Consider the following 22,332-nt stretch of genomic DNA (forward strand, 5'->3'; position numbering starts at 1 on the left):
TGTGAGGAATCCTCCCGTTGGGGCCCCTCTACCTTCCTCAGCCAAGGAGGGAGAAAACCTGGGCCCTGAGCCCTGGGACTGTGGGAGAGTAGATGATGGAGGGCAGGGCCAGTGGTGAGCTCATGCTCTGACTTACAGTGGGCCCCTGAGTGGGGGTGGGGAGCTGGCAGTAAAGTCTAGCATCAGCTTGAATGTGATAAGTTGTTTTCACTGTTTCCCCCCAAAAAAATAAGTATGCTCAAGTTCATATATTGTCCTTTAAACCATAAGGTATTCACGGGTTGGTTGCAATAACGTAGAAACTATTAAATACCTTTCAAGTTAAATTAAGACATTAAGACGCAGAGTGTTTCCTTTAGCGGAAGCTGTGACTACTCTAATGCCCCTCTCAGCTGCCTCCTAGGAGGAGGAAGAAGTGAGCCTCTCCTCTGGGCAGGCTCAGTGCGCTGCTCAAGCAGGCTCCTCCTTGCAGCAGCTTTCCTTCGGGGCTTTTTCCTGTCTGTCACTGATCCGAGTGCTGTTTCTGTCCTCACTTAGTCCTCACCTTTTCTCCATGGACTCCTGACTTCCATATCACAGCTGAGGTAACTGAGGCTCAGAGCAATTAGTCACTCGCCTAAGTGACAAAGCCAGGAAGAGACAGAGATGGGGCTTGAGCCCAGAGTTTGTCACTGCTTCTTCGGTCTTTCATTTTCTTGCCAGCCACATCTGGTCAGTCAGGTACCAGAGAGCAGGACAGCTCCGAAAATGGCACAAGCAAGGACAAAACACACTCTCTCTGGTTGTGTTTAATCACATGAATCCAAGCATGTGTGTTTCTGGTAGATGCTGGCTGGCTGCTGTGCGCAGGCTGTGCCTGACCCCACGGGATTGCACAGAGGAGCGTGCCCGGAACTAGAGCTATGGCCGGGGATGCATCTATAGCAGCAGTAGCACAGGAGCAAGAGACAGTGTACAGGGTTCACGACCACAGTGGGAGTCGAGAACGGAAAGATATTTCCATGAACTCAATACCCGATACTTTTTCTGTTAGGGGGTGGCCCTCGATGGCTGGATGAGAAGGAGCAGGTAGGGAGCTCCCAAAGAATGGCCTCTAAATAAAAAAGACAGGTCACACTTGCATCGTGTCCTGTCCATTATCCACCGTCCTCTTTTCATCGATGTTAGCCTTGCAGCAGGGCTTGCCGGGTAGAGATGCTTAGATGGGGAGGTCTGGGGCTGCAGTCTGGGGTGGGCAGGTGGGGGACCAGCACGTGGTGAGTGTGATTGAGCTTGACTGTGAGTGGTGAAGAGCAGCTGGACCAGAGGTCAGTTGGGGAGATGATGGAGGTTCTTGAATGCCCAAACCTTGGCAGAGTCACTGTAGAATGAAGACATGAGGGGAGACCCTGTCTTTGGGGTGGGGCCTGCATGGTAAAGTACCCAGTGCAGACCCATCACTCAAGCGCCGAAGTTCTGATCGCAGCAGAGATGTGATTTTCTTACACGAAATGTTTCTCTGGTCTCACTTGTCTGTTCCTTGCTAGATCGCCGTGGAGGTCACAGAATCGTTTGTGGAGTACATCAAAACCAAGCCTATCGTTTTTGAAGTCTTTGGACATTATCAGCAGCACCCACTTCACCTACAAGGACAGGAGCTTAACAGGTTTGGGCCAAAAGGAGCAAAGATTGTTGTTGACGTTGTCAACTGCTGTAAAGGAAGAACTCAAGGGAATAGAGGAGGCGACAGCTTTATGCATTACCCTGTTTCCTCTTTAGAGACTTCACCGCCTTTTTCTAAGACACCCAATCACTAACTTCAGGTCGAGCAAATTGAATTTTGCCCAGGTGACCTGGAGAACCATGTTTTTGTAGGAAGAGACTTTTAAATAGGATTGAAAGTTGAGGTGATGGGGACATATTGTGAGAATTGTGTTTAATTGTCCCTAATGACCCAGAACTTTAACGATGCATAAACTCTTTCTGGGGACACTACGTGGGTGAGGAAAGCAATGCCAGGGGTTCTTAGATGCAGACAGACAGAGTTCACAGAAATTTTTACTTCACTTACTGTCACAGAATCTCATTAAATGTCTCAGCCTCACTTTACCACACAGCCCTGTCAGTGACTGGTGTTATGCCAAGTTGGCAGTGCGGGCGATCTGTTCCTAAGGGGGTTACGCGAGCCATCAAAATCCAGGGGGACTCTGATCTTCAGTCTCAAAGGATCTCGTCTGCTTCCTTTGCAGCCCCCCTCAGCCTTGCCGGCGCTTCTTCCCTCCGCCCATGCCGCTCTCCAAGCCAGGTGAGCCCGCCCCGTGTCCCGCTCGGGGTCCCTCTCCCTTTGAAGGGCCGTCCAGTGAAAGTCGTGTGCGGGTTCCTGCTCCGCTTCTGCATGCCCTCTTGTGTTCCTTCCTCACAGTCTAGGTCCCAGTTTCAAATAAGAACCAGCCGGGCTCTCTCCCAGGCGGTTCTCCGGCCTTGCTAGTGCAGATTTCATAAGCTTCCCATTCCCACGTCTCTGCCTTGCGTGCAGTCCGGGAACTAGCAGCTGACCTGGCTTCCCTTTGCGTATTAAGTTTATTCTTCATGTTCATGGTTTGATTTTTCTTTATTTCCATCCTTTCTCCTCACGGCCTTCTGCTGCCTTCCTGCCCCTTGCTCATTCTCCACCTTCGTCCTCCTCTCCCGCTGCCTTCAGGCCATGCGAGAAAGATCGCGTGGTTGGGCTTCGGGCCTCCGGCAAAGCAGCTGTGCACGTGTGGGACACGCCCTGTGCTCGCCTGCTCTGCCGCTGCCACCTGCCAGGGTGGGGCTGCCACGCTGCCTTTTCTCTTCTGGCCAGTGGCCGCGGCCAGCGCGGCGGGCTGCCCAGACAAGATGGTCCGTGGCTGAGTTAGCTCTGCCTTAGCGTAGACCCATCCTCAGAGCCTGCCTGAAGCCTGGCCCTGGTGGACGGCCGCCCCCTTGCTCTGTGCTGCCTGGGCGGGACGTGGGGACTGCCCTGCGTTCCCTCAGATGCAAGGGGGCCTTGTGTCTGTGCATCTCACTGCACCCTTGGGGGAAGGGCTCCTTATATTTGGATTCTTTGCAATTATATTCTCAGTTATAAGGATTTTAATAGATTTCTTTGTATTTATGGTTTTGCTTTCTGACCCTTAAGTGACCCTTTGGCAGCCTGTCTATGGCCCAGCGTCTCTAGCTCCTCTTGTGACCCCCAGCAAGCCGGTGGCACTGACAGTGCTGGGGTGACAGCCCCACGAGACTGACAAAGCCCCGTAGCTCCTCCCGATACCTCTTTGACATAGCAGGGTAGGGGTGACATTGCGGAGACAGGCTCCAAGTGGAACAGCTTGGTCAGAGGATCAGCCGGGTAGTGGGTGGCAGAACTAACTCCCAGGGGACTGGACTCTCTCCCTGTAGGTTCTGAAGGCCCAGCTTCCGGGAGGAGCCCTCTTGGTGTTGCCAGATTTCATGATCTGCACAGTGCTTCCAAACCCACCATGTAGAATAGAATCTGAAATTCTTAGAAATACTGGGTTTGATTTCATTGGTACAGTTAAGAGTATGGAATTTAAATGAGAAGAATCTGTGTAATATATGACCTTTGACAGAACCCCTTATTTGCAGGTCAGACCCATCCATGGTTCCCAAACTTGGCTGCACCTTGGAGCCCCAAGGGCTGCAGCCTCCTGCATGGGGCGCTGTCAGCCGCCAGGCTGTGGGCTCCTCCACCTTTCAGCTCCTGACCACCCATGTGCAGGGAGGTCTGGGAGCCTCTGGCAAGGGGAGGGGGGTGTCTTTCCTCCCCCCACCTGCCTTAGTGGGCCCAAGATGCGCAGGCTCTGCCCACATCTCTCACCGGCATGGGCGACTGAGGAAGGGCTGTGAGCTCAGAGCGCGTCTCCTTGTTGGTACCGTTTGATGAGGGAGGAAGATCAACATGCCCGTTTCCCATATTGTCTGGGTCCGGGACCCCCCCACAATGTAGCTGCCGTGGGCCCTGGGTCCTCAGCAGGGAAGCCTGCCCCCGACTTGCTGCCTTTCCCAAGTGTGTCCTTGAAACTGCCTGAAAGAAGCCTGTACTCTTGCTTAGTACACTCGGACCAGATTTGACTTTTTCTAAAAATTTTTAAAAGTTCCAGCCACCAAGTTAAACACCATGAGCAAAACCAGCCTTGGCCAGAGCATGAGCAAGTACGACCTCCTGGTGTGGTTTGAGATCAGCGAGCTGGAGCCCACTGGAGAGTAAGTCCAGCTTGCGAATTTCTAAATAACTCAATGTTTTTGTAAATTAGGAAATGTCGTTTTGCGTCTCCTTGTTTACGAATCACTATCGAATTCCAGTTTTGAATTGAAATCAGTGGTCTTGTGTTCTTTGAATCAGAGGTTTGTCAGAAAGCTGACCGCCCAGTACAAAACTCACCTTCCTGTTAACAACAGCGAGGTCTTGGAGCCCCAGCCCGCTTCTGAGGGAGGCGCCTGCATTGTGGGGTTACCAGCAGCGCAGCAGGGGAGTCAGAGCCGTGGCTGTGGTGTGGCTGGGACGCACGTTCATGTCACCGCAAGGGGCTGGAGCAGAGGGGTTCCCCGCGCCATGCTTTCTCAACTGGCCACGATTTGGGGCCAGATGACTCTCTGTGGGGGGAGGGGCTGTGCTACCCTTGCAGGGTATCTGGCAGCACCCCTGGCCTCTTTCCATGAGATGCGGCAGCCCAGTTTTGACAACCAAAAATGCTTTCAGGCCGCCCAAATGCCCCATGGGCACCCCAGTCGAGGACCATCGTCCTGCATCAGCTCACTCACTGTATGAGCTGTGTCAGGATAAGATAAGTGGCAAATGCAGTTACTATTTATAGCTGTCTCTAAAATACTTTTGGAAAAACAAAGAAAAGCGGTCCCACTCCTGAAGCAGCAGCCAGGGGCTCTGGCAATAAATATACCGGGTGGGTCATGGCCTGGTGGTTCTGCTTGCGGCGCCACGTCACCCCCGCCCATGAAGCGCTGTGCGAGCCTGCCCCGGAGCACGGGCGGACGAAGCCACTGCCAGGTCATTGCTCGAAGGAGCTGACTTTCCATGGGTAGATCTGCAGTATGACTAACTGAATCATGAGTGAGACGAGGGTACGGTCATAGTTTCTACCAAGTTACTCACTTTCTGATTTTTCAAAATGATCTAGAACCTGAAACAATCTCGTCTCTGGACACTTGTGTTGCACTTGTGCGTTATTTATTGTTTGTCTGCCATGCAAGGGCCTGGTGGAGCCAGGGGAGGCCTTTGTCCTTGGAGCACATGCCCATGGCTGTGAGGTCAAGTGCCCACGTGAGCGAGAAAGAAATAGGGAAGAAGAAAAACCCCAGGGGGCTGTAGCACAAGGACAGATCTGGCAGGGAGGACACACTGAGGGGGCATCCGCGCTCCACCTGATGGGCTCTGGTTTTCGTTTCTGCAGGTACATTCCAGCGGTGGTTGACCACACAGCGGGCTTGCCCTGCCAGGGGACATTTTTGCTTCACCAGGTACTGATATGGGAGCGCCGAGGGCCTAGGAGGGAGCACCAGAGAGTTTTGAATAAGAAACATGACCCTGCTTCTTTGCTTTGCACCCCCCTTTGAGGGGATTTGGAGGGCAGGGGAAATCTCCTGTTTTCTTTTTTAAAATTTTTTTAATGTTTCTTCCTCAGACCTTGCCTCTTATATACCCGCTTATATATATATTTTAAATGACTGATTTTGGAAAAGGGTTTGTTTCATTCAATTATATAATTTGTGCCGCTTTCATGTCAATTTTATATAATTATTAGTCCACGATGTTTGGAAATTCTGTTCTTTGTTAATGGGGACGGAGGATGAGGCTCCACGGGGCCAGCACCCTGGAAGTGGAATGTAGGGCTCCTCAGGTGACTTGACAGCTCCCCCAGTGCTCATGTAGGCCTGTGTCCCACATGGGCTCAGAGTGGGAGTCTCGTCCTCCTGATGTACCTACAGCCTGGGTGTCAGCCTTTAGAGCCGCGTTAGAACGTGCTCTTTGCAGCCCCCGTCCATGGCCATTGTTAGAGACACTAGTTTCTGCTCTCCACATCCTAACTGCCCGGCGCTCCCCCCCAACCCCCATCCCCCAGGGCATCCAGCGCAGGATCACAGTGACCATCATCCACGAGAAGGGAAGCGAGCTGCACTGGAAGGATGTCCGGGAGCTGGTGGTAGGTGAGTGCTCTGGGCCGGGCCCTGGGATGTCACTGTCCTGTTCGCAGCACCAGGAATATGCAGAAGACGCGCCTGGAAGACGGGAGCTCTGGGGAATAGAGAGGCCTTGAGCCTGAAATTACTGTAGTGTCTCAGCGCCCATCACTGGGGAAATCCAGCCTTCTGCTCAGCTACTGTGGGGCAGGCTCTGTGCAGGGCCGTGAGCGCATAGCAGAGGCCTCAGCTCACCGAGCGTGGGGGGTAGGGGAGGTGGTGCCGCAGTGTGATGAGTGAGTGCCAGGTTCGAGGAGGCGCCAAGAGACCTGTGCTGATGCGTGCTCAGAGGCAGCCAGCAGCACTCGCTTGCGTCTGAGCAGGCCGAGAGAAACCTGAGGGTGTGTGTTAGTTTTGTTTTCCAGACAGAAATACTTTGTGTAAGAGTCAGGCTAGAGTCCAGCGTTGCCGGTCCACGTGCGGGCCCAGTGGAGAAAAGGGGCAGGGGCAGGACAGCACAGGCAAAGTCCGAACAGTTTGTGATGTAAGCGCTTCTCCATCGTGCATTCAGTAGGCAGTGGGTCCAACTTCTGTCGCTCAGAATGACTTTTGTCAAGACACTTCTCGAGTGTGACAAGAAAGCACCTGTGACTACAGCTGAGGACAGTGTCCCGGGTGCTGCTGATTTGCCTCTGGTTTGGTCCCTCCCCCTATAATTGAGGGAAATGCCAAATTTCAGACAGAGTTTATGAAATAAAGTCTCAGTTTTCTTCTCCTTGCCCGTTGGGTATCTGGACCCTTTGAGCAGGGTGGTGACGGCGACACAAGCGTGGAGGCAAATGTGAGAAATGCTTAGAACAGAGAACAGATCAGGCCTCACAGGCACCTCCTGGAGGCAGGTGAAGAGCCAGAACATTCTGCGTTTCCCTCCCGCACCTGCAGCTGCACAAAGATTGAAAGACTCTTCTTTGGCTTCTGAGTTTGTTTGTTTTCAGTGTACCCACATCGCGGTTCCTTCCCTTTCTCTCCAGGCCGAATAAGGAGCAAGGCTGAGGTGGAGGAAGCTGCGGTTGATGCCATCCTCTCCCTGAACATCATCTCCGCCAAGTACCTGAAGTCCTCCCACAACTCCAGCAGGTGGGGTGCCCTCAGCGGGGGTGGGTCAGCGCTTTGAGGTTGACTGAGGCACCCTTAGACCCGGTTCCTTACTGACTCCCATTCAGATGAGAAACTCATTCCCTCCTCCCTCAGAACTCCCCGTTTCCACCCCATGCTCCCGAAGTGACCCAACAAGTTGCGGGAGCTGTGGCTCCGCACCCGCCAGGGCAGAGGGAAGCCTTCCACAGGAGCAGGCGCTGAGGACCAAGCAGGGGAAGGAAATGCAACTTGCTGCCCGGGGGTTTGGCAGGATGGGTTGATGATTGCCAAGACCGAGTGTCCCGGGAAGTGCTTGCCATGGGGCGTGCTTTCTGGTCCTGAGGGTGTGGGGGCAAGCTCTCTGGTCCCCAGGGGTGCCCCGCGGGGGCTCAGGCTCAGCCTCTGCCTTGCATTGTCATTTAGGCCTAAAGGCAGTAAATACATATAAACTCTCCTGATCACCATTGACTGCTGTAAATCATTTAGTTTTCAAATGATTTCCCTTAAAATCCCACTTTACAGTCAACTGACAATAAGCAGTGCGTGGCGTCCAGAGCCTCCCTCCCTTCCCACGTCAGCCTGATCTGCCGGGGCCTGTCAGAGCCTCAGGAAGCAGCTGTTCAGGGCCCAGAGGCTGCGTCGCCTCGCAGTGAGGGCTGGACAGCAGGGGCGGCAGAGTTCCCAGGCATGGCGCCTGTGCGTCCTCTGCTGCAGACCTTGCTCATGTCTGTGTTGGGAAGGAGAGGAACGAAGAGACAATAGGCAGAGAAAATGGAAGGTTTGGGTCAGGATTAATTTCTTTCCATTGTTTCCTCGTGTTATAGCTTTGCACAGCAAAGAGAAAAAAGAAACTTCTGTTTGCTTTATAGCTGTAAGAGGAGCTGCTGGGGCTGCGGAGTGGGCGGAGCATGAGAGAGCGTGTGCTGACTGAGGGCAGAGGAAGAGGGCTCGTGGACCCTCCCTGGCCTACCTGGGCACAATCTTGAATGACACCCCTTCTCTGGAGTTGGCATGAACCCTACCGAGCACTCCTCCCCTGCCGGACATTTATGGCAACTATTCCATTGGCATTTGCCACGTCTTCTTTGCCCCTGTGAGAAATATGTCTTAAATTTCCCTAAGGCATTTAGTAAAATACACAGGAAAAGGTGGTGTTTGGTTGAAATACAGGTTGTGCTGAACTTGCCTGAACGGGCGTGACCCGAAAGCCTGATTCACACCCGTCACCAGGTCAGAGGCTGTGGGAGGTGAATTCGGCTTTGTTAGAAGAAGCAGCTTATTTTTCACAACAGACACTGACTAACATCAAGAATAGCAAAATAAGGCCTTGGGTTAAATCTCAGCACTATTTCTGCTGTGGCCTGATTTCAGTCCCCAGGCAGGGAGCTACCCACATGGTGCAGCAGACCTCTCCTGTTTCCCCGCTGCTCCCCTCAGCAGTGGATTTCAGTCAGTCCGCCTGTTCTGCTCCCCACTCTGTCTCTGGTGAATCCTCTCACCCCCATACCTCTGGCCTGCACCCCAGTTTGTCTGTGCAAAAAAAAAAAAAAAGTTACAAAAGATACACACTTTAAACATTTTTGTTTTCACTCACCTACAAAAATGCACACTAATTTGCTGAGCTCTTGTTCCAGGCCCAAACCTTTTCTTTAATTATAGGCTCCCTCATTGGTCTGAGGATGGTCTCGCAAAACCACACTCGGGATCCATCAGCTATGATTTTTGATTTGGTGGAGCAAGAACTGGAAAGCTAGGAAGAAAATCTAAGTGCAAAATTCTTTACACTTTTAATCATTCATCACTAAAACTTGATCATTTCCCTCTTTTTTTCTCACCCAAACTTAGTATTACAGCTGTTTTCTGAACTCACCACTACCAAATCTTTTTAAAACGTTCAGCTGAAGATTTACACTAAATTTTCACACTTAGTCTTGTTTCACTCTAAGCAACAATTCTTTTTATCCTCACGCTTCATTGAACCACCTCACTGTTGAGTAAACTAGGTGATTGTGATCATAAAATCAAACTGCATGAGCAGCTTGGAGCTTTCCACTTCTCACCCGTGACACGCACACCACCAGCTCTTTGGAACAGATTCTCGGGCAACTGAGAATGTGAGATACTCTCTCCAGTGTAGGATGTGCAGTGAGAACAGACCTCAGCCCTTGTCAGGGAGCAGAGAGCACAAGGTAATGGGGCAAGTTGCTCATGGAATGGCGTACGAGAGCTTGGTCCTGTTTGACTAAGGTTGTAAGCGTGTCGACAGACGTCTTTCTGATGCCCCAACAGTGAAGTATAGCTGGTCCATGCCTCCTCCCCCTCCCCGCAGACCCCCATTTATGTTACCTAATGACTTGCTTTTCCCTTAAGTCCACAGCAGCTTCCAGCCATTTCCAATGCTAAGTCACCTCCTAAAGGGCTGTCCATAGACTGGTCTCCACATTCCCCTCTGACTAGCATTTTCCTTAACTGACTGTCAAGCCTTGTCCCCGGACTTCTGTTAACTGTCTTGCATTGAATTCACTTTGCTTATCAAGCAGATTTGTCTTTTTCCTGTCTTGTTTTCCTTTCCTTTTGATGTTTTGTTTTGTCTTGTTTGTTGCACTAACAAAAGCTTTTTCTATGTTTTTGCAGGCCCTTTCTTGATAAGGATATTCCTAGGTATTTTGTTTGCTTTTTTGCACATAAAGTCTCTAGCTTAGCAGAACGCTTCACGCTGTCTTATGCTGCTGTGACTGCTGTTTTAATTTAGTGGTTTTCCCCCGTGCAAACCTAGGCTAGACCAAACCCTGCTCCTGAGCCCTCTGCTCTGTGGCCTGGGTGTTGCTGATGTGTAACTTCTTAATGTAACTTCTTAAGTGATTTGTAAACTCATTTCATTTTCTAAATTTATCCACTTTATTCTTAGGCCTCTTCAGGCCATTTTCCTCTTCAACATTACAAAGTAGACTCTTACTTGCTCACTCTTACTTGGAAATCGCAGGCTCTGTTTTCTGTGCTTCTCTGTCCTCTGTCAATAACTTGCAAGGTTTGTTTGCTCTGTGGTTTTACATAATTGGCCACAGCAATAAGAGACCAGTTTGGTTATTTGAAAAGCTGAGTCTGAGAAATATTTTGTTTATTTTTAAACATTTCTCTTTTCCTGTCAAGACTACTTATCTCATCTACTTACTCTTATTTTGGAATAGGAAAAATCCTGGTTCTATACCAACGAAGTTTTTTCCCATCTCTGTCTGGCTTAAGGAAGCAATACATGGCAACATCGCTTAAGGGTTTTTTGCTTTTTTTAAAAAAAGATTAGACTGTACGTGCAGCTGCTTTTCGGGCGACTGTGAGACAACCACATGGGGTCACATCTGACTGACCCAACAAGGTGTCTCAGGACTCGGCCTGTGTCTGACGCTAAATTCTCTTCCGAGCTTGATTCACTCGATGTTTCTCACCAGTCTTGGCTATCTTTCGTACACCCACCCTTTGAGATGACCACTCAGGGGCTCTGCCAAAGGAACACGCTGCCCTGACTCTCACGAGCCAAGCAAAACAGAACAAGAAACCTCATCTCTACACAGGAGTTCTTGTGGAGTCAAAATTCCCGTTGTGTTAATCAAGTTTCTCAGTGAAACTTTCTTTTTAGGTTAAGTGAAAGCTTAACCTAAAAGCAGAGGTGTGAAGAGCCTTCTTTCCCAAAATCAGGCAGTTGAGAAGGGAATCGGAAACCTCCAAGACAGCCCTGGAGGCCGAATTAGAGTCTGAACCTCACGAGCTACTGGTATAGATGGCAGTGAAGGCGCTTCTGTCTGGTGTCTCCAGAGTAATAGATGCCCTGACCCTGGGCACGTCCAAGCATCCAAGCCAATGTGTGCCCAGACCCTGCGGTGGGACAGGCGGGTCGCATTCCAGGACTGGACGAAGGCAGGGGCGCAGTGAGAGAGCATCCCAGTGACAGCGCTCTCGTGCGGCTCCTGCTGAAAAGGCAGATGCCGTTCTATACTGAGGGACAAATTCCAATACCAGGGTTTGTCCTAAAACAAAGCTGATGGAAAACAGAGCCTTGTGGGTGCAGAAGGGCTGTGCTGAGCCCGGAGAGCCAGGGGCGAGAAGCGGCCTCCTCATCCTTCCTCTGGTCACCATTAGGACCCCTCGGTTGCTCTGTCTGTCTTTGTCTTGCATTTGACTCCATATTCCTTTGTGTCCTGTAGAGCATTTTCTCATCCACACACACTGCCTCGCTGCCTCCAAACCCAGATGCTTGAGGTTAGCAAGTGCTTGCAGGGGACTTAGATCCAGAAGCAGCCATGAAGTAAATCAGACTCCACACAGTGGCCCTGGGAGGGTGAGGTGGTTCGGGACCTCTTTGGAAGCACATTGTGTCTGGAGTAGGATGCCTGGGATTGTGTTGGAGAGAAGATATGCCAAGTGTTTGTCATGAAATCTAAAAAAGACAGTCGCAGTGACGCTGCCAGCTGGGGAGGCATGAGGAGGAGTACATGGGGCAGGAACGGAATCCTTCTGGTTGAATCGGGTGACCTGTGTTACATCTGCGGAGAGCAGGCAACCGTGGAGTGTCTATTCTGCAGGGTGAGACGAGGGAATATGTCTGGGGTCAGAGGTCAGGGGCTATGGTGAGCTCAGCACAAAGCTCCCGGCTAGGTTTGCAGAGCTGGCGGGTTTCATGTCAAGCAGTCTGTCACGGGGAAAGAGACACCAGGACAACTTATAGTTGATTGATGTTTATTAAGTTAAGCTTTTATTAAGTTATTTAAATGTGATAGTTGACTGGTGTTAAGATCATTCTCTTACAAAAACATCAGCTAAGAATGACCTCGATCTTTTATTTAAAGCAAGGCGCTCTTCTTCTGTTCTTCGACCTGTCTCCTCGGTTCATCCTCCAGGGTTGGGACATTCCTGAGGCCAGAGGACTGGGCCGTGATGTGGATACTGGGCTTGCGGGTCCCCACGTGCCTCCTGCTCCCACTCGGCCCAGCAGGGGCACTTACTTTGTCTTCTTTCAGTTTCTGCCCATGCTCACTTAACCTTCTCTTCCTGATCCCTTTGCTTGCGCTCCCTACTTTCATGTCCATGGGTTGAGGAAAAAGCAGGCTGGTCAGAAAAGAAAAAAGGAGCAGACACCTATGTCCTCCTCTGTGGTGGGTGGGGGGGCAGAGAATGGGGCAGCCTCCCTGTCCTGGGGTAAAGCTTCTGCTCAGTTGTTTGATCTTGGTACATTGAAAGTGTTGGGGTATAGATTCCATTGTTTCTCAGGGCCAGCACCTGCACTGCTGACTCCAGCTTCTTGGGGTGACTCCCTCTTGCCTTTCCCGCCTTAGGACCTTCTACCGATTCGAGGCGGTGTGGGACAGCTCCCTCCACAACTCCCTGCTCCTGAACCGCGTGACACCCTACGGGGAGAAGATCTACATGACCTTGTCGGCCTACCTAGAGGTGAGCAGGCCCGGAACCTGCAGTGCTGTGAACATCCCGCCTGAGCAGCGCACGGGGAGCAGGCAGGGCAGTGTCAGCTGATGGCCCCCCACTCCCTCCACACCCTCAAGTTATTTTATTATACTTGGTTTATTGTGATGATGTTTTAGAGTCTGCTCCTGGTCACAATCAAAAAGGCACATGACTTTTGTAACAGCTTCGGCTTTAGAAGTCTAACCTCCCTGCTTTTAGAAGGTGGTCTGATTTGAGGGTAACCGTGCCTTTCGTGGTGTGGGTGGGGCCTCGTGGTGGGTGGAGCCTTTAGTGGTATGGGCAGAGCCTTGTGGTAGTGTCCAGCGCAGGCCCTGCTGCCAGCTCAGCTGCATCCACATCCCCATGCGGCCCCTTACACCTGCCTGTCTTGGACGAGCGACTTCACTCCCTCTGTCAGTTTCCCCATCTCACAAGCAGGGGGAGCGGTAATAATGCAGGTTCCCCCACAAGCCCTAAGTGTAACTTCCTGTTTGGAGTGATTTGGTAGGTTATTTTGGGGCCTGGGAATGCTCAGAAACTTTTCGTATAAATTAATGGTAACAGGATTTACTTAAGAGATTTGTTGAGGGGCCATATAAAAGGATTTAGAACAGTGCTGGGCACATAATAAATAACAAATATTAGTTGACTACAGGGAAAAAAACTTGGAGAAAAGAAATGCATCTACAAGGACCTCAACCATCCACCACCATGTGCTGAGTTACTGCCACCACTGGTGCAGCTGGGGCCCTCCAGCCCCCGCCTCTGGACCCGATATCCAGGTGCGGCTCAGGTGTGGCCCAGACTGGTCGGTCACAGGTGCTCTGTCTGCTTGCAGCTGGACCACTGCATCCAGCCGGCCGTGATCACCAAGGACGTGTGCATGGTCTTCTACTCCCGCGACGCCAAGATCTCGCCGCCTCGCTCTCTGCGCAGCCTCTTCGGCAGCGGCTACTCAAAGTCACCAGACTCGTAAGTTTTTCAGACAAGTTTAGCTGCGGGTTGGGTTTCCCAGCGCAGAATCAGCCACCCTCCAGGCTTCTGGGCCACTTCGCTGGCTGACACCTGGAGAGCAGTGACTTGGAGGATTGGTACTTAATAAAATATTGACAGGAAGCTGCTGGAAGGAAGGAATGTTACACTGGTAACATTGCCAAATAATTCTGCTGGGACCGAATGTTCTAAAAATATCATAGTATTTCTAATGTTCATTGGGATTTTTTTCTTTTTAAGATTTATTCCTACTTAGGGTATATCAAAAAGAAGTATCATGGAGAATAAGTGAACAGCTGTGCATCACCCCCCAGCTTAAAAAAGGAGTGTTACTGTCATAGACAGTTCAGTGCCCCCCCCATGCACACCCCAAGATGTTTGTCATTTCATCCTGGTCGGACGTTTTCCCCTCACCTCTCTCTTGTGATAAAGAAAGGCAAATTTTTAAATTCTCACATAAAATTTTCTAGTTTATCATTCAGTTGTGCTCATCCTATTGAGATGAGTGTTTGAAAGATTGAGATGGAAACAGCCTCTCTCTAGGAAAAAATACACTTCTTAAATTCAGAATTGGAATAGAGCAGTGGCTGTAAGAAGCATCTGTATTATGTTTGCGGGTGGGACGCGTGCCTATAGGGGGGCAGTGTTTCAAGCAGAGAACTGAGATTTACCTGGTTTTGTGTTGTAAGAAATAAAGCAATTCTTTGTTTTAATTCAAACAGCAATCGAGTCACTGGAATTTACGAACTCAGTTTATGCAAAATGGCAGACACAGGTAGTCCAGGTAAGCACTTCTGCATCTGGATAGTTATCTTTTTTTTTTTTTTTTTTTGTGGGACCCTCGCCGGTGGCCGGGAACGAACCGGCGCAGTAGAGGCTGCAGGCAGCCTCGCAGCCCAGCGCTCAACCACTGCGCCACCAGGGGAGGCCCTGGATAGTTATCTTTGCCTACGTTTGGAGTGTGCTATCTGGAGAACTGGATGGATAAGAGAGTTTTTCAAAACCAGGTGTATTTTACAGGCAGCCCGTTCTGTAATGGTGCCATGCACAGCTCTCCTGAGCTGTGATGGCATTTGCAGTATGTGGTAGTTATAAAAACAGTGTAGAACAAAATGTTACTGGGCTGTGAGAGGTTGGAAAGTTGGATGTATTAGAATGAACATGGCTTGGAAAACTGCGGCGCCACTGCCCCCAACTCTGGCCCAGGATGACGTCACTGTGTACCTATACAGGTGCCACTGGACTAGAATCTGAGCTTCCTGAGCCCTAGAGAGACAAATTATTGAGTTAAGCTTGTTTCATGCCCTTTTTTTATGACTCTTGAATCGCTGGGTTTCCCTTACACCATGACCTCAAGCAAAAGTTTGCGTTTCTGTGTTTGAAAATGAGCAAGGAAAAAGTCCGGTTTTTAAAAAACAATTTGATTAATGTGATTTGAATTATTTAGAGACCATATGTGGAAATCAGGGCAGGATCCAGAGATAAGATTTAGATTGAAAAAAACAGCAGCTAATTAGAGTCCAGATGAGCACCTTACAGAATTTTAAAAATTAACATAAATTCCTGTCTTTCATACGAAAGACCATTGTAACATTTTTTAAAAACCAGTGTGAAATAATGAAGTAACGCCCCTGTCATTTGCTGTCCTAACTGAACCTTGAAGCACGATGGGAGTGTGGCCCTCCTGTCTCGCCACATGGATTTGTCGAGAAGCGTTTGGAACTATATTTGACTTAATCTCAGTATTTTCACTTTTTACGTTGACAGTTTCTCAAGTTGCTTTGTATTTTTCATAGTTAACAAAGGATATAAAATTCAATTTTAGAAGAAGTTCTGAGAGTTGCTGTGAGAGAAAAGGGGTGAAGTTTTATTAATAAACAAAATCGTGGGTGTTTTGAGACCAAACTGGCCTCATTGGCCACGTATATGAATTATTAATTCACTTGGGGCTAGAGTTGAAATTGGACTTTTCCCTGAAGAATGAAAACAAAGCATTGCTTTCCCTCGCCGCAGGCATGCAGAGGCGGAGAAGGAAAGTCTTGGACACGTCGGTGGCCTACGTGCGGGGCGAGGAGAACCTGGCGGGCTGGCGGCCCCGTGGAGACAGCCTCATCCTAGAGCACCAGTGGGAGCTGGAGAAGCTGGAGCTCCTGCACGAGGTACCGGCTTGGCAGGGCCCACAGACAAACGCACCTGCCCTCCCCAGAGGCGGCATCTACACGGGCTTAGCGTGTTCTGCGCTTGCTGGGCCGTCAGCAGTGTCTGTCTCCTCAGGTGGAGAGAACCCGCCACTTCCTGCTGCTCCGCGAGCGACTTGGAGACAGCATCCCCAAATCCCTGAGCGACTCGCTGTCCCCCAGCCTCAGCAGTGGGACCCTCAGCACCTCCACCAGCATCTCCTCTCAGATCTCCACCACCACCTTCGAGAGTGCCATCACGCCCAGCGAGAGCAGCGGCTACGACTCGGCGGACATTGAAAGCCTGGTGGACCGAGAGAAGGAGCTGGCTACCAAGGTGCGGACCTCCCCCGTGGGCCCCCAGCGCTGTGAGCCCGGCGCGCAGTTCTTGCATTTTCGCGTCCCTCTTTTCTGAGGGCCTGTGCTAATGCTGTGAACACAGAAACAAACAAGCCTCAGTTTTGCCCTGTGATGAACTCAGGCAAGTGGGTGGCAGGCAGATAGCTGGGGTACATCTAGGATGCTGTGGGGGGCCAAAGGAGCGGCCACCTAGGGGGGCCAGGGAGGCCCTCGGAGTGCTCTGGTGAGTTGGCCTTCAAAGGAGGTCCAGCCAGGAGCCGGTAGTGCATGCTCCATCGGTGTGAGGGAATTCACACGGGAGGTGGGCCAGGTCAGGTCATGAGGGCCAGTACTGACAAGTTGGTAGGTATCCTCGGAGTGATGCAGAAATATTTTCAACAGGTATTTCTTTTTAGACTGGCTTCCCTGGCAGCAATAAAGAGGGTGAACTTGTGGTGAAGGGATAGGCTGGAAGCAGAAAGAATTCCCTATTGCAGTAATCTAGAGGGGCAATAATGGCAGCTCTTCAGCTAGAGTAGGGGCCTGTGCAATGAAGAAGGGGACTCTTTGGTGGGTAGAATTGGCCTGTTGCCTGATGAAGCGGTGGAAGGCCATTGAGGGTGGTGTCTGGCGACGGGGTCTGGGCAGCTGGCTGGAGGTGGGGTCTAGGAGAAGGGATTTTGTGTGTTTCAATAATCCAACGACAGTGTATCCAGCCAGAAGTCTCCATGTCTCTTGGCACCAAGGTGGCTCGAGACAAGGGATTCTGTTACATGTTCAGCATGTCTGACCGTCATGTCTGTAGTAATTCACTCTGGTAGTCTTGAGAAACGTGGGTAGCTTTTTTAAAAGTCTGCTCATTTTGTTGTCCCACTGGCATCCACCAGGCTGCGCTCACCGTGTGCTTAGGTGTTTTCTCAAGCAGCCGAGAGCCACTGTGGTCTTAGACTCGGTGTCCCCACCTGCCTCCCCAGTAGGACTGCACGTAGCCACGGAAACTTACTCTTCCCTTCTCCTCCCTAGTGCCTGCAACTTCTCACTCACACTTTCAACCGAGAGCTCAACCAGGTGCACGGCAGCATCAGTGACTGCAAGGTGAGCTGCTTGGTTCTGCCCCAGGTCCCCACTGCGTTCAGCAGCTGAGGTGGGTGTGACTGTGTATGTGGCTGCAGGACACAGCTGCTTTTGCATTTATTGAATTCTCAAAGTCAGACCCCTGACTGAAGGTAAATGCATCCCTCTGTGTCTCTTAGAGCGACTGAGACAGATGGGAAATTTGCTTTTCCCTAAATCTCTCAGAGAGGCACATTCCATAGGGGGTGCTCTGTTACTGTGACCGGGCACAGGAAGTCCTGAGGTTCTGGGTGGCTTGTTGCCTTCAACCAAGAGCAAGGTGAATACTGAGAGAAGGTCTGCACCATCCACCCCGTCCCAGGCCTCTTGACCTTTTTCACTGTTCCTTGAACATTCCAGGCTCATCCCTGCCCTGGGTCTTTGCAAACAGTCTTTCTTTCAGATATTCCCATGATTGGCTTCTTTTTCTGTTTCGTTTTTCTGCCCAAACATTGTCTCCCTGTAACAGACTTCCTTAGCCACCCATGGACCGCCGACAGCTCCTGACACTCTCTCACCTTTTTTCCCGCTTTATTTTTTGCGGTAGAGCTTACCTGACCCGGGTATAGTGTTTGCTGACTGGCTTATTGTCTTCCTTCTCCACTAGAATGTAAGCTCTAGGAGGGCAGGACCCCTGCAATGTTCTTAGAACAGTATCTGTCGTTCTATTAATGCGGGGGTGGGTGTTCTATTAATCCTGGAGGGGACAGGCATCTACAAAGCAAAATTGTGATTGTTTTGATCCCTAATGTGACCCGCAGGCTGTAAAATGCGTGCAAGGCTTCTTTTCTTGAAACAGAAGTTGTATGAAGCGAGTTACTGGTGTCCAGACCACTGCTGCAGGGGTAGCTTTTTTGTCTGAATCTCACGTGCCGTGTTCTCTTTGCTTCCAGTTGTCTGATATCTCCCCGCTCGGAAGGGACCCCTCTGTGTCCAGTTTCAGCAGCGCCACCCTCACCCCCTCCTCCACCTGCCCCTCCCTGGTAGACTCTAGGAGCAACTCTCTGGATCAGAAGTAAGTTCCCAGGCTGCACCCTCCTCTAACTCAGTGGTTCTCCACTGAGGCAGCACCTGCCCTGCATCTGGGAGTCTATGAGAACCTCTTTTGGATGTCACAAAGACTGGGGAAATGTTACTGGCATTTTTTTTTTTTTTTTTTTTTTTTTTAATAGAGGCATGCTTTATTTATTTGTTTGCTGGTTTGTTTGTTTGTTTTGTTTATACAAGCACTGGGTACAGTCAGAAGCACTGGGAGGGTGAGAGAATTCACCAGAGCCAGAGCGGGGAGCAGAGCAGGCAGAAGGACCGAAGGACACTGCTGAGGGGAGCAGCGGGCGGCAGGAGAGGTCTGCGCGCCATGTGGGACCCTCCTCTGGTGGCCGGGGAGCAGCCGGGGATCGAACCGGCGCCGCAGAGGCCGCGGGCAGCTTCGCAACCCAGCACTCAACCGCTGCGCCACCGGGGAGGCCCGTTACTGGCATTTTTTAATGTCACGTTGTACTAACTCTGCATCAAAACTTTGACTTCTCCTCTTCCTCCCTTTCCTCTCATTTTGTCCTTCTGTCCCCACCCCTGTCTGTCTTGCCAAGCATTTTAAACATCAAAGCCCCACCTTGGGAAAAATGTTTTGAAACTACTTTGCCAAAAAATATTTTGATGACACAATAAAATATGTAAATAAGAAAAAGACAATATTAGCCTGGATTCCACTAGGCATGACAAACGCTGCTTGGCGATGCCCCATCAGATTCCTTTGCCCCGTCTCCATTCATTGTGCTCACCTGTCCACGCCCACCTGGTTACCGTGCATTTGTCTAACGGCACCAGCACGGACACATCCAGGTATGACTTCAAAAACTAGACAGTCAGGTAATTTTGTTACATTTAGGATGCCAGCAACTGCAAACATTATTTTATGTGCTACTAAGAAAAAATAGCATTAATTAAAATGTGACATGTTGTCAATATAAGAAAAGCATCCCAGTTTGAGGAAAGGTAAAGTATGAAAGAAATGGGCTGTATAGAAGTGGCATAAATAAATACATAAATACAATTAGGCCAAGCTGCTCTACAAAGAGAACTCAGAGCACAGAGCATAGGAATTACTTCTCACATAATGGTCCTGGACTGTCCAATCAGGGGTGAGCTCCGCTCCACACAGTCACTCAGGAACCCAGGCTCTTCCTGTGTGTTTGCTTTCCAGCCAATCCTCAGCATGCCTAAATGCTCACTCAAGGGGCGCTCACTAAAACATAGATGGCTGAGCCCTACCCAGAGTTTCTGACTCAACAGCTTTGGACCCTGAAAACTTGAAATGCTAACAAGTTTCCAGGTGAAGCTCGTGCTACTGGTGAGGGACTACATTTGAGCACCACTGCCCTAAGTGGACTAAACAGACACACAGAGGGGTTGGAGTTCCTATTCCAGACACTTCTGTTCAGAGGGCTTTGAAATAGGAAGAGAGACTGTCTCTGGTCACCAGTGACCAGTTTTCTTGTGTAACTTGTGAAGGATGACACCTGAATTCAGGATTAACTTTCTGGCACCAGCTTGTGCTCCCTGTGGAGCTCTCTGAAGCCAGTGTTTGCCAGGCCCCCGTGTTCAGGAGGAGGCAATGACCCCCCAGCGTGATGGTTGTGCACAGTGTGCTGACCTCACTGAAACTCTCATCACCCCGTCTTCCTCCCTCTCTCTCTTAAAGGACCCCAGAAGCCAGTTCGCGGGCCTCTAGCCCCTGCGCAGAATATGAACAGTTTCAGATTGTCCCTGCTGTGGAAACGCCCTTTTTGGCCCGTGCAGGAAAAAATGAATTTCTCAATCTTGTTCCAGATATTGAAGAAATTAGACCAGGGTGAGTATTATATTGACTGGGGGTACTGGGTATAAAAGCAAATCATAGGCTATTAAAAAGACTCTATAAACATTGCTCCCCTTTATATGAGAAAGTTAAGAGAGCATCCTAAGAGTTCTCACCACAAGAAGAAAATTGTCCTTTTCCTTCATTTTATCCGTGAGGAGGTGGATGGTAGCCGAACCTTGGTGGTGATCTTTTCACAGTATGACAAACCGCTGACATGCTGGTGCCTTTCCCTTGCGTGGCGGTGTTTCAGGCTGGAAACAGACTGGCAAGAGGGGTTCACGGCCAGCTCTCCTCGTGTGGCCTGTGCTGTCTGGAGTCCTGGAACCTGGGGCCAGCACTGGGCCTGGCTGTAGGCCAGGTGAAGCTCCTGTATGTCCCGGGCAGAGCCTGGCGGTGGTGCTGCATGCTTTCTGCTAGGTTACAGATAAGAGTCTATACCAGATAGTTCATTTGCCGGTTTTTTTCAGTCTGGAGACTTGGCCACAGTGAGACCTATTTTCACAGTCCTCAGCTCACAAGCATTGCCTTTCTGTGAGAAACTGACCCCTCTTGTACTTTCCAGCTCTGTGGTCTCGAAGAAAGGCTACCTGCACTTCAAGGAGCCGCTTTCCAGCAACTGGGCTAAGCATTTCGTGGTGGTCCGTCGCCCGTACGTCTTCATCTACAACAGTGACAAAGACCCTGTGGAGCGGGGCATCATCAATCTGTCCACGGCGCAGGTGGAATACAGTGAGGACCAGCAAGCCATGCTGAAGGTCAGTCCTGCCCCCAGCCGCCGCCGCCACACCCGCCCTTCCCTGTGGGTTCCAGAGTCTGTGTGTGTTGCGGGCCGGAGGTGCTGACTGTGATCCCGGGAGTGCTGCGTGCCCTCTGCCTTCGGGCTCTGCAGTGACGCAGCCTACCTGAATCTCTTCCAGACACCTAACACCTTTGCTGTGTGCACCAAGCACCGTGGGGTCCTCCTGCAGGCTCTCAACGACAAAGACTTGAACGACTGGTTGTACGCCTTTAACCCCCTCCTCGCCGGCACAATAAGGTGAGAAGCTGCTCAGGCATTGCCTCTCTCCTTGGCTCTAGGGACTGACAGCAACATAAATAGGGAAAGAAGTATTGTTCAAACAGGTTTAAAATTGAGGCAGGGTGGGTGGAAGTGGGGTTTAGGGTGGTGATGAGGCCTCGGCTTCTCATGAGGTGTCATCTGAGGCTCTGAATGGCTGCAGAGACGCTGACGGCACTGGCAACTGGATAATCTCCTGCTTTGATACTTTGTCCTTGGGGGGTCGTGGCTGAGATCTGTGGGCTGAGTGAAGGGAAGACTGGAAGCTGTCTCCCCACATTTTGCCCTCATCCGTGAAGGGCTTTTGTTCCCATGTCCCCAGAAGGGGGATGACTGCCCCCAGCTGCTTGGGCAGGGTAGGGACACTCCAGGAGAAGCCATAGAGGAGCTGGCCCCGAGGGAGAACCTCCTGGGCCCAGCTTTCTGACCAGCCCCCCCGTCTATCCCCCAGGTCAAAGCTCTCCCGCAGATGCCCGAGCCAGCCGAAGTACTAAGCCACTGCTGAGCGCCCTCACTCGCCTTCCGAGAGATAAAGAAAGTGTTACCTCTCATTTCTCGTTGTGATTCTTGACGGTTACTCTTGTATGTGATCCTGTGGCTTCACTACGCGCCCTCCTTGTCCGGCACTTTTCTAGCTCTCCTGTCCCCACCTTCATTGCTCTGTACTTTTTTCCTGTGCTGAAAATCCTGTTAGTAGCATGTGACCTAACAGAAGTGGGGGGACAAGCAAACAAAAAGGCTCAGAGGGGATCCAGCGAATCTCCACTTATTTTTTGGTGTACTTTGGCTTCCTTTTATATGATAGGTCCCCAATATGACCACCCCTGGTGTCTGTACTGCTGTGTTTGGATACCTTTGTCTCTTTTTCAGGACAACATAATACTTCTTTTCATTTCACCATTTGTAAAGTCACTTTAATTATTCTTGGGTGGCTTAGAGACTAACGGAAGAGACTACTGGCTTTTTTGGAACTTGAGAGGAAAAAACATACCTGTATCCCTTCTGTCTCTTTCACCAGGGCTAATCCCTGTATTTTTCATGCA

The 22,332-nt window shown here is 50.6% G+C and overlaps 1 protein-coding gene across 2 annotated transcripts in view; it reads left to right on the forward strand.

The window, feature by feature from the left end:
- The window catches only part of KIF1B (kinesin family member 1B), a gene marked incomplete at both ends in the record, with an annotated part of 109,814 nt that extends 88,031 nt beyond the window's left edge, over positions 1-21,783 (forward strand). For both annotated transcript variants that reach the window (XM_084242122.1, XM_084242123.1), the window contains 17 exons: positions 1,527-1,645; positions 2,229-2,284; positions 4,119-4,227; positions 5,433-5,499; positions 6,102-6,186; positions 7,191-7,296; positions 12,624-12,738; positions 13,589-13,722; positions 14,466-14,527; positions 15,757-15,902; positions 16,018-16,257; positions 17,283-17,354; positions 18,266-18,387; positions 20,074-20,223; positions 20,795-20,987; positions 21,150-21,268; positions 21,741-21,783. In XM_084242122.1, the coding sequence (XP_084098248.1) occupies positions 1,527-1,645; positions 2,229-2,284; positions 4,119-4,227; positions 5,433-5,499; positions 6,102-6,186; positions 7,191-7,296; positions 12,624-12,738; positions 13,589-13,722; positions 14,466-14,527; positions 15,757-15,902; positions 16,018-16,257; positions 17,283-17,354; positions 18,266-18,387; positions 20,074-20,223; positions 20,795-20,987; positions 21,150-21,268; positions 21,741-21,783 (1,938 nt within the window). The remainder of the gene's footprint in view (positions 1-1,526; positions 1,646-2,228; positions 2,285-4,118; positions 4,228-5,432; positions 5,500-6,101; positions 6,187-7,190; positions 7,297-12,623; positions 12,739-13,588; positions 13,723-14,465; positions 14,528-15,756; positions 15,903-16,017; positions 16,258-17,282; positions 17,355-18,265; positions 18,388-20,073; positions 20,224-20,794; positions 20,988-21,149; positions 21,269-21,740) is intronic.
- Positions 21,784-22,332: the final 549 nt, after the last annotated feature.

Source organism: Talpa europaea (assembly GCF_964194135.1).
Source record: "Talpa europaea genome assembly, chromosome: 9".
NCBI lineage: Eukaryota > Metazoa > Chordata > Mammalia > Eulipotyphla > Talpidae > Talpa > Talpa europaea.